The 16,009-nt window shown below is 36.9% G+C and overlaps 1 protein-coding gene across 4 annotated transcripts in view; it reads left to right on the forward strand.

The window, feature by feature from the left end:
• HDAC9 (histone deacetylase 9) overlaps positions 1-16,009 on the forward strand; it is a 903,132-nt gene that overhangs the window by 544,907 nt on the left and 342,216 nt on the right. For all 4 annotated transcript variants that reach the window (XM_049642883.1, XM_049642881.1, XM_049642880.1 and 1 more), the window contains 2 exons: positions 1,357-1,567; positions 1,985-2,202. In XM_049642883.1, the coding sequence (XP_049498840.1) occupies positions 1,357-1,567; positions 1,985-2,202 (429 nt within the window). The remainder of the gene's footprint in view (positions 1-1,356; positions 1,568-1,984; positions 2,203-16,009) is intronic.

The following is a 16,009-nucleotide window of genomic DNA, read 5'->3' on the forward strand; positions in this document are numbered from 1 at the left end:
GTTTTGAAAAGAAACATGCCACATAATTTTGAGGTATTAGACTTCTGCTTTTGTAATGCCAAAATGACCTCCATTCATTAAATTCTTTGAATAGGATAATGCATTATTACTATTGATGATATAATTATTATTACCTTATTACTGTGTTATCACACATTTCAAGTTCTTAATAGCATTTTTATTTGATCTAATTTCACTTGTAGTTTATTTTATTAAACAAAAGTATCTGCAGTGTCATTTTCAATATTTAGAGATTTGGGGATCTGTTACAAATTAATATAAAATACATGTTTAAATCAAATTCCTGCATTTTTATACAACTGCTCATTGAGTTGGCTGAAGACTTTTATTTTAAAAATTAAATATTGGAAACCTACAGCTCTGTGAACTTATTAGAGGTCATTAGAGGAATTGTTCCTTCTGCATGAAACTCCAAAACTATAGACAGTCTTATCCCAGCTTCTTTTTTGTTAATGTTTATTTATTTATTTTGAGAGAGGAGGTGGGGGGAAGGGCAGAGAGAGGGAGACAGAGAATCCCAAGCAGGCTCCACTCTGTCAGCACAGAGGCTGATGCGGTGCTGAAACTCACAAACTGTGAGATCATGACCAGAGCCAAAGTCAGACTCTTAACAGACTGAGCCACCCAGGTTCTCTTTATCTTCAGCTTCCTCATTGCTAAGATACATTCACTAGTTCAGCAATTTGAATCAATTTTATGTTTCCAGTATACCTTTTACTTAAACAGTATATTCAAATATTTTAAACATAAACTTCCCAGTTATTAGCCCTGAAATTAGTATTATTATTAGTTAATGCTAAAATAATCTTTAAGTTCAGTACAAGGATACTCAATCCTAAATTGTCTCCCAGGCTTCCACCCTATTTTTATTTCTCCTTTGTTGATGCAGTTAGTTTAGAAAGACATGCTGTCGGGCAAAATAGGTGAAGGCGAGTAAGAGGTACACACTTCCAGTTGTAAAATGAAGAAGTCATGGGGATGTAAAGTACAGCATAGGGAATATAGTGAATAAGATTGTAATAACTTCATATGGCAACAGAGGGAACTACACTATCATGGTGAGCAGTTCATAATGAGCACTTCAGCAATGTTGAATCACTATGTTGTATGCCTGAGACTAGTGTAGTGTTGTGTGTGAACTATACTTCAGTTAAAAAAAGAAAACACTAGGAGAAAAAGAAGACATCCTATTACACATTTTCCCTACTCAGCCATCAGTAAGATGGGGTTTATTTTGGGTAGGGAAAGGAAGGATTATAGAATAAGAACTCATCTAATGGTGTACAGACCTAATGGATGAAAAAGGATTAACATCTTTATTATTTCTTGACACAGGCTTCGAATTCACTCAAAGAAAAACAGAAGTGTGAGACTCAGACGCTCAGACAAGGCGTTCCTCTGCCTGGGCAGTATGGGGGCAGCATCCCAGCATCTTCAAGCCATCCCCATGTCACTTTAGAGGGAAAACCCAACAGCAGCCACCAAGCTCTCCTGCAGCATTTGTTACTGAAAGAACAAATGCGACAGCAAAAGCTTCTTGTGACTGGTAATTAATGACACCATCATCTTAGGGCTTTCTTTTATCTGTGTTCCAATGTAATGCCCCTTTAGCTCAAGACCCTATTAAAGATTTACATTGTCATGCAAGGGTCTCCCTGACACTTGGTATTGTGGGAAAGGCTACTATTTTCATTTATTTCTCTAGATACATGGTGGGGAAAACACCTCACCTTGTTAAACCTTCATACGTACCAGAGTCGATTACTGGTGAGTCACTGGTGAGATGCATACCTATCTAATGTTCTGGCATTTCTGCCTTTACCCCATACAACCTAGGTTTCTTCTGTTGTTTGCCCAGCAGAATCACTAGTTTCACCAAATTTCTCATATATCTATTTTCTGTGGCTTTTTGTTCTTTTATAAAGCAAAATTGTATGTGTGTGTGTTACATTTTTTTTTTCAGGCGGAGTTCCCTTACATCCTCAGTCTCCATTGGCAACAAAAGAGAGAATTTCACCTGGCATTAGAGGTACCCACAAATTACCCCGTCACAGACCCCTGAATCGAACCCAGTCCGCACCTTTGCCTCAGAGCACATTGGCTCAGCTGGTCATTCAGCAGCAACACCAGCAATTCTTGGAGAAGCAGAAGCAATACCAGCAGCAGATCCACATGAACAAAGTAAGCCCCCAAGCCGAAGTCAAAATGTCATAACCACCAATGGGGGAAATTGGGGTTCTCTTCACTGATCGGGGCACATGAGAGGAGAATGTTGGGATCTATCCATCACAGTCAAAAGGAGATCGCCATCCTAGCCCTCAGGGACAGCATCACAATATCAGTATTTTCACCATGACTACAGTCACAGGATGCTTATGGCAAAACTGAGATTATGGATTAGTAAGGGCTTTCATGATTGAAGCCCTATCTTAATACATAAGCGCACACAGGCACCTGTGTGCAGAGCCCCATTTTCTGGTATTGTAGAAAAGGCTTGAGGCAGAGTTGAATGTGGTGGATCGACAGCTCAAAAAGTTTGCACAGGTGCAGGCAGATATGACAAGGTTAGCCAACAGAGTATTTCTCAGCAACTTGTATGTATCCATGTTGCATTTATTTTTTAGTATGCCCCACTTCATTCCAAACAATGTTTGAAGCAATTTCTCAGAAATATGTGGTAATTTTCTGGCAGCCTTATTGTGGCCAAAATGGAAAGCTGATGTATGTATCACACCACATCCTTAGGAGCTCTCCTGCTGAGGCAACCACAAAGAAACAGTGATTACAATATGACAATATCAGACAGGCCAGGCCAGTAACATTTTCAGTGAATTCATAAGCAAAACGGTCTTCCCAGCTTTGCCACTACTGTCTGCTAGGAGTTTCCAAAGCAGAGTCTTCTCCTTCCTGGACAGTGTTTTGGTCCTGGATGTCATAATTCTACCCAGTCTCCACTGTTACTGTATCACCTACAAGTATCATGGAGAGAGGTTTTATATTAAGAAATGACATTCTGTTTACTGATAGGTAGCCAAAAACTGGCTTACTGTTTAAAAGTTTTATTGTATCATGATGTAAACAAAGCAAAACCTCCTGGGCAAAGATCAAATCATCTTTGTAATAGCATTTAGGAGAAAGGGGGTCTTTATCATGTGCTCACTTACCATGTGTTTATTGCAGGTAGGGTAGGGCGAGAGTTTTTCTCTTCTCTTTGGCCTCCAGCTTAATAAGGCAGAGCCATGAAGGAAACACAGGCTGAATACCATACTGCTGAACAGAAATTCCTCCAGCCCAGCCCTTTGCTGCTTTCAAAGATGATGTGTATGTGTGTGGGATTGGGGAAATAGGACCAGGGGATAGATGGCGGTGGTAACTACCTTTCCTGCCGTCTTTCATTCTACTGCAGACTGTATTTCACTATATTGCTTATTACTCTTTATATATCATCAGATTGATGCCTGTTTCGTTGCTACCACATTTCTCTAAATTTATCAAATTATTTTGTATCAAATCAGTCTCACTGGAGGCAATCAACTTCCTTCTTGTGTAGTGACGGAGTACTTTTGATTTAAGAGTGTATGTCTGCTATATTATGGTAGAGTTCAGTTTGTTTGTTTTGTGGTCTCTCAGCACTACTTATAACTACTGGGAATTCCTGAAAAATTGTCCAGTGACCAGTGAGGAAAACTTTATGCAGAAAGAAAGATTAGGAATCCTACATTTTGCCTCATAATATTTTGATCTGGAATTAAGTTCGTTAGATTCCTGTTAATACTTTTAAGATTATTTGGGAATACATTTTTCATGACCTAGAGATGCTGGTGTTTCAGACTCAGTGGTATGCTAATAACAGAATCTTTATATTTTAGTATCACACTTGAGATTTTGACAGGCGGATGCTAACCTCAGTCACATGGAAGAAACTAAGATGAAAAGCAGGCATTTGCATTTGAGCAATGAGAAGAGCAAATCTTATCAGAGACCTTCTCCCATGTGGAGCTGATTCCTTGGAATCTGTTAAGAATTCTTCCCAAAATTAGAAACAAACCTATACTCTCAGGTACATGTTTGTACAGTGGTTTGACTATTAAATCTTGTCTTAATTAGGCAAAATGAAGTCCAGAAAACTTCAAAGTGCAAAGCTGATCTTTATATATTAACCCCTCTCAGCTTGGGTGTTTAGATTACTCAAGCAGGTCTCCAGTTGGCTTTTCTCCAAGTATGTATTCCATATGTTTGATCAAATGGCATATGCACGTTGGGTATTCTCCAGATTTTGAAAATATTTCACCTGCCCTCAATTGTGTGAGGGAACAGAGAAGAATCTTAAAGAAGAAAATATTGAATCTCTGACCTATTCTGAAGTATTCACAATAGAACCATCAAGAAATGAATTGCTACTGTTCTCCCTTCCCCAGGAGGTGATGAAAACATTTATTTCACATTATGTGAAGGCCATAACTGAGATGCCAAAAACCAATGCGTTTGTGTATAATTATATATTTATGTGTATTCTAACCATTTTGAATACCCATTAATGAGAAATAACCACAGAAAATTTAATTTATGTCATTTTTCTTTCCTGTTAAAATGGATGAATCTATATTGAATCTACTCAAAATGGAACCAAATAGTTGGCATCATAAAAATGTCCCTGCTCTTGAGGTACTTACAGTAGCAGGAAATACATGCTCACATAAAGACATTGGTATACAGATACCCTGTTTGAAAATGTCCTTTTCTTTTGCTCCTTCAAATTTTTTTTTAAGATTTAGAGAAGCAAAAATGCAGTGACAACAAAAGAAAAAATAAATGTATTTGTCTCTAAACCTATAGCATATTAAATATGCTTGTCCTTCCTGGCATGAAATTTTTTTAATGTTTATTTATTTATTTTTGAGAGAGAGAGAGGGATGGCAGAGAGAGAGGGAGAGAGAATCCTAAGCAGGCTGTGCACTGTTAGTGTAGAGCCCAGTGCAGGGCTTGAACCCACCAACCGTGAGATTATGACCTGAGCTGAAACCAAGAGTTGGATGCTTAACCGACTGAGCCACCCAGGTGCCCTGCTGGTATTATTTTTTTTTTAATTTTTTATGTTTTTTAATTTTAATTTTGAGAGAGAGAGAGAGCGAGAGAGCATGAGAGCAAGTGGGGGAGGGACAGAAGGAGAGGGAAACAGGATTGAAAGCAGGCTCTAGGCTCTGAGCTGTCAGCACAGAATCTGATGTGGGGCTTGAACTCACATCCTAGGAGATCATAACCTAAGCCAAAGTCCGCACTCCACCGACTGAGCCACCCAGGTGACCCTCCCCCTAGTGTGAAATTTTTAATGATGTAATTGAATTGCTAATCATCATTAGAAGTCAAAGCAAATCTATGTTTTTCAGAGTTTATATAATAATTGACTTATTAAATTTGGAAAGCTTTGTCATATCTTACTATTATTTGAATCAACCATTTATGAAAGCCGTCATTCCTGCTTACTATAACTATACAATGTAAATATTATTAATCATACTAAATAACTTACCTACCCATTGCTTGATACTTTAAAGACATTTACATGGGAAATTTGTGTGTCATAAGGATTATTTGTCTCATACAATTATGGTGTAAGTACTTAATTGCTTAGCAGAAATATCCCTGGAATGGGTATATACAGTATTTGTATTGTTACATCTACAAAATGGGGCAAGGTAGAAATGTAAGTGGAAAACCTGTCAGAATGATTTGTCTTTATACTCATCAGGTTGAATATTTTATTTTCACTGAAGGTATTTTGAGAAGTTTAACCATAAAAAAAAAATCATGGTTTACACTATTTGTTCTTTTGTTTTCTTGAGACATTTAAAGTATTCAGGAATGCATTGAACAATTTCTGTTGCTAAGGTATGGTACATTCATGAAACAATGACTTGTGGGCATTTTTTAAAAACCAAGATTCTTTATGCTAGTATCAAAAGAAGATTGATGTTGGGGCACCTAGGTAGTTCGGTCGATTAAGCACCCAATTTTGGCTCAGGTCATGATCTTGTGTTTTGTGAGTTTGAGCCCCGCATCAGGCTCTCTGCTGTCAGCATGGAGCCTTCTTTGGATCCTCTGTACCCCTTTCTGTCCCTCCCCCTGCTTGTGCCCATGTGTGGGTGCTCTCCCTCTCAAAAATGAACATTTAAAAAAAAAGAGGATTGTTGCTTTTGCCAGGTATCTTTTGTTTATTTACTGAAAGATAAAAATGGTTTCTAAAGCAAAATTTTCCCCATAAATAAAAAAAGGCAAACAAAAAAGTAAGAGGGTATTGGCAATTTTCTTCTGGGATCATTTTAAATTTGAATCTTGCCACAGATTTTTCTGTTAAAAAAAAGACTATGATTAATGAAAACAAAACACACTGCAGGTTTTTTATGATTTTTGAAGGAATATACCAATCACTGCCTAATTAATAGAAGGGCAAATCTCTAGTTGTAACACTATCTGAATGATACACAGGAATTTTCCTGAGTGTCTTCAGGCATTTTTGTTGTGAGATAATCTGGCCTTGACCTCTGCCCCCTGCCCAATGGCATTATTCTTTAAATTGTTTCTCTGTTATAGTATGTATAGGATAGCATTGATGCACACTGAATAATTTCTATTTTAATTAGAATTGTTCTAATACCTATGTTTTTCATATTCATTCTATCAAAACCACATGAGCAGAAAATTTAAGAAATTTCTTTCTTCATTCAGTACTTATTTGAATGAAATACCAATTTATTATGCATTTATCCATTTAGCAACTCATTGAATTCTTGCTTTGTGCCAGACACTATTTTAATCACTAAGAAAATAACATTCAGAGTCCTCATGGAGCTTAAAGTATGGGGAGCAAGGGAGTGAATTATTCAGTAAATGGTAATACGATGTGTTATGTACTAGGATAGGGAACATGAGGAAGAAAATTGTTTTCATTGAGGAAGTAAAACTTGAGACTTGTTTGGTTACCTCCTTGGGTTCTTCTGTCCTTTTTTATCTCTTTCTTTCTTTCTTTCTTTCTTTCTTTCTTTCTTTCTTTCTTTCCCTTTGTAATATACTCTGTGATAAATATCTTATGCATTCCTATGACTGGACATCAGCCAACACTTTTTTTAAAAACCCAGATAAATCATGAGATGATATCTTAAATATGTCAAAGTTCACTGTAGATATAAGTATTTATTATATATTTATTACTATGATACTTAGGCATTTTGACATGAGTGCTATTTTATCATAATAAAAATATATCTAAGACAAGATTAGTAAAAGGGAGGCCAAGCAGATGTCCTGCGTTACCCTTATTAAAACAGGTAGAAATTATGTCTACAAGCAAGGCATGAATATAATTTTGCTCAAATGCTGGAACGGAGCAAATGGGGAGTTTTCATTAATTTTAGAAGAGAATTTGACCATTTATTTGAGTAATATCTGTTGTATTCTTTTTCCTGATATAATTTTCTAACAGAAATGTTACATATTCTTCATAACCCCTCATGATTCATACCTACTCCTTGTTCCCAATCATGCATCCACAGCAACCCAGGGGACTATAGTCTGTCATGCCTGTGCTCACACACAAACATAGTGTGCATATATGTGTGTTATTTTGTTCTTACAAAATATCCCCGAAGGTAGTTCTAAAATAAAACTATTTTGTGCACTGTTGAGCAAAGCGTATGTTTTCCCAAGGAAATTTATTTGAAGAACAACTGTAAAGATGTTACATTCCAGAAAGTTTATATTTTTAAGTCTCATGTCCTATTATCATGTCCTAAATCAAGGGAACACTTTGTGTTAGCTTTATTTTAATAAAGGTGATTATATCCATGGCTTCTTGTGGGAAGGTTAAAATTTTAAGTATAATTAGATGAGGATGATGTACCCATCTTTGCTTTTTGATGCACCTATTACTCCTGGTGTATCTTTCATGCACTGTGGCTCTTCCTAGCACCTTCTCCATAGGTACCTTAGGGATACGGTCTTTCACGTAATACCGGCTCCCTTTTATAAGTAGGACCCACTGTAGGCTGGGACACAATGCTAACCTTCTTATGTACATTATTTTCTCAGACTTAACAACTCATTCTTTTTAATATCAAGAAAGTTAATTTTAAAGGGCTTAAGTAAGTTGACCCAGGGGACAGGCTAGAAGTTGACAGAACTAGACTTCTGACATAGGTTGTATGACACAAAAACCTGTCCTGAACCTAAATGTGTACTTACGATTTTAGCGTTGTTTTCTTCACCAAGCAGAAGAAAAGATTTCCTTAAAAAAATTTTTTTTATTTACTCTTTTTTACTTCTTTTTTTAATTTTTATTTTTAGCGAGCACGCGAGCAGTGGAGAGGGGCAGACAGAGAGAGAGAGAGAATCTTAAGCAGGCTCCAAACTCAGCACAGTGCCCAATGTGGGGCTTGATCTCATGACCCTGAGATCATGACCTGAACTGAAATCGAGAGTCAGACACTCAACTGACTGAGCCACCCAGGCATCCCTCTTTTTTTAACAAAAATTTTTGTTTTAAGTAGGCTCCACACCCAACATGGGGCTTGAACTGGTGACTCCGTTATCAAGGGTCACGTGCTCTACTGACTGAGCCAGTCACATTCTCCAAGACAAGTTTTTCCTAATTTTATTTTTGCAAAAAAGTAGAGAACTTAAAATTGAAGAGAAGGCAAACAAGCAAGCAAACAAAAAAAAAAAAAGGCGATCTTATTTTATGTATTTATTTATTTTTGGTATTGGTTTGGATTTGCTGAAATGAAGAAATTTGTTTTCCTGACCTTACTTCCCAACTTTTCATACATTGTCCTCCCTCCAGTGACTAATTTGGAAGTTGATTTACATGGTGGGACATTCGGATATCCATTGGATATTAAAGCTTCCCAACAGTGCTGTGAGTGCAGTACAGCCCGACCATGTTTCATGCCTTTCTTGCATGCTGTAAAATCGTCATTTCTTTAGATTGGGCAAACATCTTCTCATAAGAGTTCTGAGCTGGCCTGATGCTGAAAGTCTACTGACTTCATCAAGTTCAACTGAAATGCAAATTTGGCATCTCCTCTCTGGGTGGTTGGAAAATGCCTTGTTTTATGTTTTGAAAAATGGATGAGTAGAAACTTGAACTGGGCTTTCATTTAGGAAAGTAGGCATTACCGTTGTCAGGTTTAATTTCTCTCTATCCATTTGACAGTATGTTTCCATGCAGAGCCTTTAATCAACAATTTAGGATTACATTTTGCCCATTAGATGGATAGTATGTCCAAAAACTTTAGCAAGCACTGAAAGGCAGTCTTAATTTTATAACAGTAAAAAGCCTCCTAGATTATTTATCTATCTATAGAGGTTTATAAAAGAAACTTTGACTTTGCCCTTAAATAGATGCTATTTCGACATGATTAGCCCAGTGTAAATAGATTCGTGTAGGTATGTGCTGAGCTTCAAAAAAACCACTTACTGCAATACTGGCTTACATCATCGTAGAGAATTCATATAGAACCATTTCACTACATAATTACAAGTTGATGGTTTATAATATACAGAAAATGGCTTGTTGCTTTATTATTAGATGTGATGAAATCCGGTGTTTGTAAAAGAAACTAAATGACCATTTCAGTGGATTAATGTGTAACTTTCGTAAACGTTCCCAGTGCTGCTTTCATAACTTGAAGACCAAGGGAAGGACCTCGACCTTTCCTTTTCACTCTACACTGTTAATCTAGTCAGAGACGCTTTTACTGAATGAGAAAAACAATAGTTGGACATGACTATGAGGTAAGAAAATAGGGGAAAGAAAAATATCTGGGGAATTAAACCATGTGAGTGGTTTGACTGATGTTGATTCCAGGCTGTTCAAAGAGAGAGGAAAGCTAAATAATTTGGTTGTTTCTCAACCTTGACAAATAGTTTCATTTGACAGGATGAAATAATTAAGTCTTACTAAGGAATTTTTAATATAGCTAAGTGATTTGTGGACATGAAAACCACCAGTATGTAGCAGTCCCTTTGTTATAGATTTTGGCTGCTTATAAAGTCCTGATTTTAGTTTTCTTCCCCTGTATCTTTCCGCCCTGTCTCTAAATACTTACGAAATCTCAGGGATTATAGTGACCCTGAAATGTCATATGATCTAGAGTATTCCCATTCCTTCAGGCAGAATTGCATCCAGGGCTAAGCTCCCATATCCAAAATGCACCATTACTCTCTTGCTATCGACTGAGTTGTATCACCCAGCAATAAAAACTCACTTCTAAAAATAATTTTCTGGCATGGAGTCATTGATGGTGTTCCACAATGATTTATTAGCAACCACTATGCTTCTGCATACTGAAAATGAAAATAAAGAAGGCCTGTTCTTTCCCTTGAATGGTTCATAGGCCTGCAAACAGATCATTCCAGTCCAAGATAGTTCTATATAATGCGTAGCTCATATGAATTGCAAAATCTAGAATGCTTGGTAACATTTCCAAGAGAAGTTTCTGATGTCTTGCAGAATTATTTGTTAGTTTTGCAACTTTGGACAAAGTGTTGGGCCTCCTTGTCCAATAATTCTCTAATCTGCATGTTTTGGAGGTTTATAGTGCGGATCCCATGAAAGGATGTACTGAAAGTGCTTTGTAAACATGGTGAGCACGACTGAAATCTTAATGCAGTATTTATATTCTTATTTAGCACTCATAGTTCTTTTTGTTATTATTCTGTTAATGAAAACGGTTATCTGGAAGTGCTAAAATATCTCCAAGACACGCATTTCCTACTTGCCTCAATCTTGCATCAAGCTACTTTGTTGTAAACCAAACTACTAAATTTTGTTCCCGCTTGAGTCTTTGTAGTCATCATGAAGCAGAACTTTGATTTCTGTTTGGAACACCATATATGTTAATTATTGAATTATTTATTGAGGTATAATTTACACAGCAAAATATATTCCTTTTGCTGTATAATTCGGTGAGTTTTGACAAATGCATATCGTCATATAATTACCACAATCAAGATAGAGAGCAGTTACCTCAACTTCCAAACTTTCTTTGTCTTGCTCCTTTGTCGTCAATTCGTACCCCTACCTCCAGCCCCAGGCAAAGTAGTTGAATTTTTGACCGTGTGGGAAACATAAAACAAATAACAAGTATGAAGGATGGTATATTTTGAGAGCAAGCAGACATCAGCTCTAAATGATCTAAACCATAGAATGTTTAAGGAAGAAGGGCCATAAGGGATTATTTTCAGAGGTCATAGGTGGACACTCTGTGGACTGCTGTCGTTGGACAGCTTGGTATCTTAAGCATTTCAATTTTTTGTCAATCTTTAAAAATAGAAAGATTTCAAATGCAAATCTGATTTCTGGCATTGTCTTAAAAATTGAAAATCTGGCTACACTGGGGCCCACATTTCCATGTGGCAATTGTTTTCTGTGGTTTATTCTTGGTATCCATTTTAAATAGGGCTTGTACTGCTATCCAGATGACCAAAGCAAGGGTTGGCAAATGGGGAGAAAGGGAAATGTTTATCAGTCAGTTGATCTGAAGATCATTGGCTTTGAGATCTTGTCTATTCTGAGACACAGTCCAAAATTGCCAAGGGTGCCTTTCCTTAACTGTGCCTCTATTCATTGCCCTTAAAAAGCAAAGAAAGAGAACTTTGAAAGAACGTGTACTATCAACTAAAGATTGGAAAGGGGACTTTTAGGGGAAAATCCTATTATGTAATATAAAAATGCATAAAATGACATAGTGATGTAAAAGAAGGAAAAATAGGTCATTTGTGTTCTAGTTGTCTTGTAACACTCTCTTGCTAAACTTTTTGTGTTCTAAAAGTTAGATCTTTCTGTTTCTACTTTTGCCTGCCTACATCCAATATTCTATAGTAACCAGAGTGATCATTTACAAATGCAAATCAAATCATGTTAAGGGCTTGCTTAAAATTGCCCAGTTGCTCCTTACTGTTCATAAGATAAAATCCAAACATCTTTTTGTGGCCTGCAAGGCTGTTGTGATCTGGCTCTTGCCCCTGTCACTGACCTCATCTCCTACTCCCTTCCCTTACTTGCTGAGCCTCAGCCATGTTGGCCTCCTTTTCAGTCTGTTGGGAATGCCGTTCCATCTCCAGCAGTTGTGTTATCCACTGTACTGTATGGTAGGTTCAACTTCCAGATCTTCTCATGACTTGACCGTGGTGTTGGAGCCCCTCTTAGCTTAAACCTCACATCTTCTGAGGGCCTTTCCTGCCCATACAAATGAGACACAGACGCTCACCCCTTCCCCCATCATTCCTTACCACATTAAATTCCAGTCTTCAATTGCTTACTTTCTCTTTCCTTTTCTGAGAGCTCGCCTGACTGCTCTTCTCAGGATGTGGCATATAGTAAGTGTTCAACAAAAATTGTCAAATGAATAAAGAGTGGGTGGGTAACTTTCTCAAACTCACTGGAAGGAAGAAATTTTCAGTATCCTTTCCAGTTCCGAGGGTTAACACTTACTTAAGTTATTGAAATATTAGGATGTTTTGAAGCCAGAAAAGGGGTATTTTAATTGCATGCATTGATTTAGACAACCATTTGAAGTTATAAAGATAAACACGTGTTTATTAAGTATTCACTTAATCCCTGGATTAGTTTTATATCTCTTCAATATTGGGAAGAAGGAATATTTTTCAGTTTAGACTTAATTTATGTGAATAATGAACCAATATTTAGAAAATATTTCTCTCTTGTCACTTAGGTTTGGTTCCTCTGGTTATTTCCCTAAAATGCACAGAAGTGAAATGACATGGAGTATTTTGGCTTGAGGTAGAGTTCTTCTCTAAGTAGACCTCTTGATTTGAAAACCCTCCAAATGCTGCATGCTGTTTTTGAGAACAGTTGGTACATACCTAATCTATTTGTGATTTGAGACAGAATTTTATCATTGTTTTACAATCTAGTTTCCTTGGAGCTTAAGGGAAAGGTTTCGTGTTCCAAAAGAAGAGTTTTGCATTTATTTAAAAGAAAAAACAAGAACAAAAACAAAAACAAAAACTTGTGTCATTGCCATTCCCCAAGTAAAATCTGTCTTACAATCTGAGGCAGAATAAGAAAGTGATGAGTTGGGTTGAAGGTCATTTTGCGTAGTTTAATAATCACATTCAAACACTTGTGCTTAATGGGTTGTTGACAATTTCAGAAAACCAGATGTCCATCAGAAACAGATTTACTCCTTTTACACTCTTGTTCTTAGTTGCCATCCCAAAACTGAAGATATTTGTGGGGACATAAAAGATCTCTGTGGGAAAAATTTTAAATATGGAATTGAAAGATACTTTATTTGACAGCACTTATGTTGACTTTTAGGCTTGTCTCAGTGTAACTTACACAGAGATGAGCTGAATGTGCTCATGTGTAAAGGTTAGCAGCACAGCCTTTAAATATTATTTCATTAATTTTACATCATTTGCCAATAGACTAGATGATATTTAACATGGAATATAGAACATTGAAGTTTAGAGACTTGCTGTAATTATGATCCTAGCAGGGATTGATAAGAATGGAATTGCAAACTTAAGGTGTTAGAAATTTAGATAAATTATCATACCTGGTCCTTGGAATATCGGCATGAGTATGTATGAGTGTGTGTTACAAACCCAGAATGGTCATAGATTGCCTGCAACATTCTTAGTGTTCGGTACGATGGCTGTGCAATAGCATAGAGAATACAGGGAAACACTGACAGATGAGGAAGAACACAGATAAAAGGAGAAGGAGAAGCACAGCCATCATCTTCCTCTCTGCTGGGTTCCCCACCAAAGTACCTCACCTGGTGTCAGACGAATGACACACAGTGTGTTTTACAGATGGGCCCTCAGCCGAGATTCGCACAGGTCTGTGCATTTATCTGTCACACAGATGTTTTGTCTTGTGTTTTGTAGCCAGCAAGGCAACAGCTCAACTTTGCTGGGGGATCACCTCCAGATGTTCAACCAAAGAGAGACTCTGCTACCCCACTGAGAGTGAGCAGACAGTTCCTCCCTGCATCTGGGGCCACTCAGCGACAGTACAAATTAGAAAAGGGTTAGCCCCTACCATCGTTGTAATGGTCACATTTGAAGTTCAAAAACACATACAACACAACATAATCTGAGTACTGAATGTCTTCATACATAGTCAGAAACTTACAAACAATGTCAAGTAATTTTTTATTTTAAAAATCTATAATAAGTTAAACCTGGCAAGCAAGTTTTCTGTGACTTTGGTTTGTAGATTTTTCTTGTTGATGTTAATTGCTAATTTTTCCACTCTGGCAAATTTGACTGCTTAAACAAAAACAGCTTTAGTCAAATACCTGGAAGAAGAAGTTAGGTTAACTCCTTCTATGCATTTGTATTTTGCAAAGCTGGTTCCAGGAGATCCCATTTATCACTCTTGTACTTCGTGAAACTTCGCAAAGAGCACATTCTGTTTCAGAGATGGTGAAAAAATGGCAGTTATTGTTCATGTAGACCTTGGCATTTGCTTCATAACCTGGGAAGAAAAGTGTCAAAGCACTGTTACTAAGCATCAGTTACACTTTCAGGTATTTATTTTTAAAAAATGATGAGTGAGAGAGACGAGAATAAATCCTAGATTTTTGACTCATGCAATTGAGTATTGCTGTTCACTCAGATGAGACAATTAAGTGAGCAAAACATTTTGAGTGGGAGGAGAATAAAGGTTTTCTTTGAGCTATTTAAAGTTTATGATACCTGTTTGATATTCTAGATCTAAGGAAAGATGTTGAAGCAGCTGAATATGAAGTTTGGAGCTCAGGAAGACAATGGAATTGTTTATATTAATTCAGTTGTTACCAGAATGTAGCTGTTTCAGAGGAGAAAGCAGATTGGAAGTGTATCGAAAATTCTAGGTTTCTATTTTTTTTTTTTTTTTTTGGAGATGGCTCAGGTTCTCCGGACATGAAATTCCTTCTTTATAAAATAAAGGTTTGAAGAGCATTATTACCAATGACTACATTTTATATGTATATGATCTCCACTCATAAGTTACTGTTTTATGTCAAGAAACATTTCTTTTACAAACCATCAAGGAATTCTGCCCTTGGAAGATCATTTTGCTATTTGGCCTTTTTGCCCCATCATCATAGCATTATTCATTCTGGCATTTTTCTCCCTCAGGTTTCCTTTAGTACATCACAACTATAGATGAAGCCAAAGGAACTCACTAGAACAAATGGCATTGTTTCTTTATTGCACACTGAGAATTGTTACATACATATCTTTGTCAGTGAGGTTGTAAATACTGACCCAGTGTGATCTGTGGACTAAATGATGGTATGTCCATGACCTCAAAAATACATTAACAGGTCAGATTTCAGGTTTTTTGTTAAAACATACATATGGCATGTTCTGTGAACACTCAGCATTTGGTCAGTATTAGAGGTTTTCTTTGACAATCTTGCTATCTATGGAAAACTATATTCTGGGAAATTAACACACAGTTTGTCTCGTCTTTGGCTGAACTAACAGTAGTAATATGAGTCTCTTACTTTCAAAGATGCTATGATTGTGTCCTGGTGCCCTTTTTGAAATGCGTTACCTTACTGACACATTAATACCCTATTTAAAATGCCACTGGATTCAGAATTAATGCAGTCACTATTTACTTTAACAAGAGAGATTTTGGTCATGTAGTGTGGTTGAAAGCCTTGTTGGCATGAATTCTAAAGAGAATGGGAAAATAGAAATGAAGACGGTGAAAAGAGATAAGGAGTTTTGTTGTGAAGGGAGTTAAATAATGGGGTTGGTTGAGGGGAGCAAGGGAGGTTTTATTTAAGATGGATTATCATTTTGAAAATGTGCAAATAAGAATATTCCAGCAGAGAGGGGAAATGTGTGTTGGAGGACAGAATGGATAATTGCAGGAGTAGATAGGATCCAGGTCATAAGCCAAGGGATTAACTGAGAATAACAGCAAAGACATTGCTTTCCAAAGAACAGGAGCAGGAAGGGT

The sequence above is a fragment of the Panthera uncia genome, chromosome A2 (assembly GCF_023721935.1).
Source record: "Panthera uncia isolate 11264 chromosome A2, Puncia_PCG_1.0, whole genome shotgun sequence".
Classification (NCBI taxonomy): Eukaryota; Metazoa; Chordata; class Mammalia; order Carnivora; family Felidae; genus Panthera; species Panthera uncia.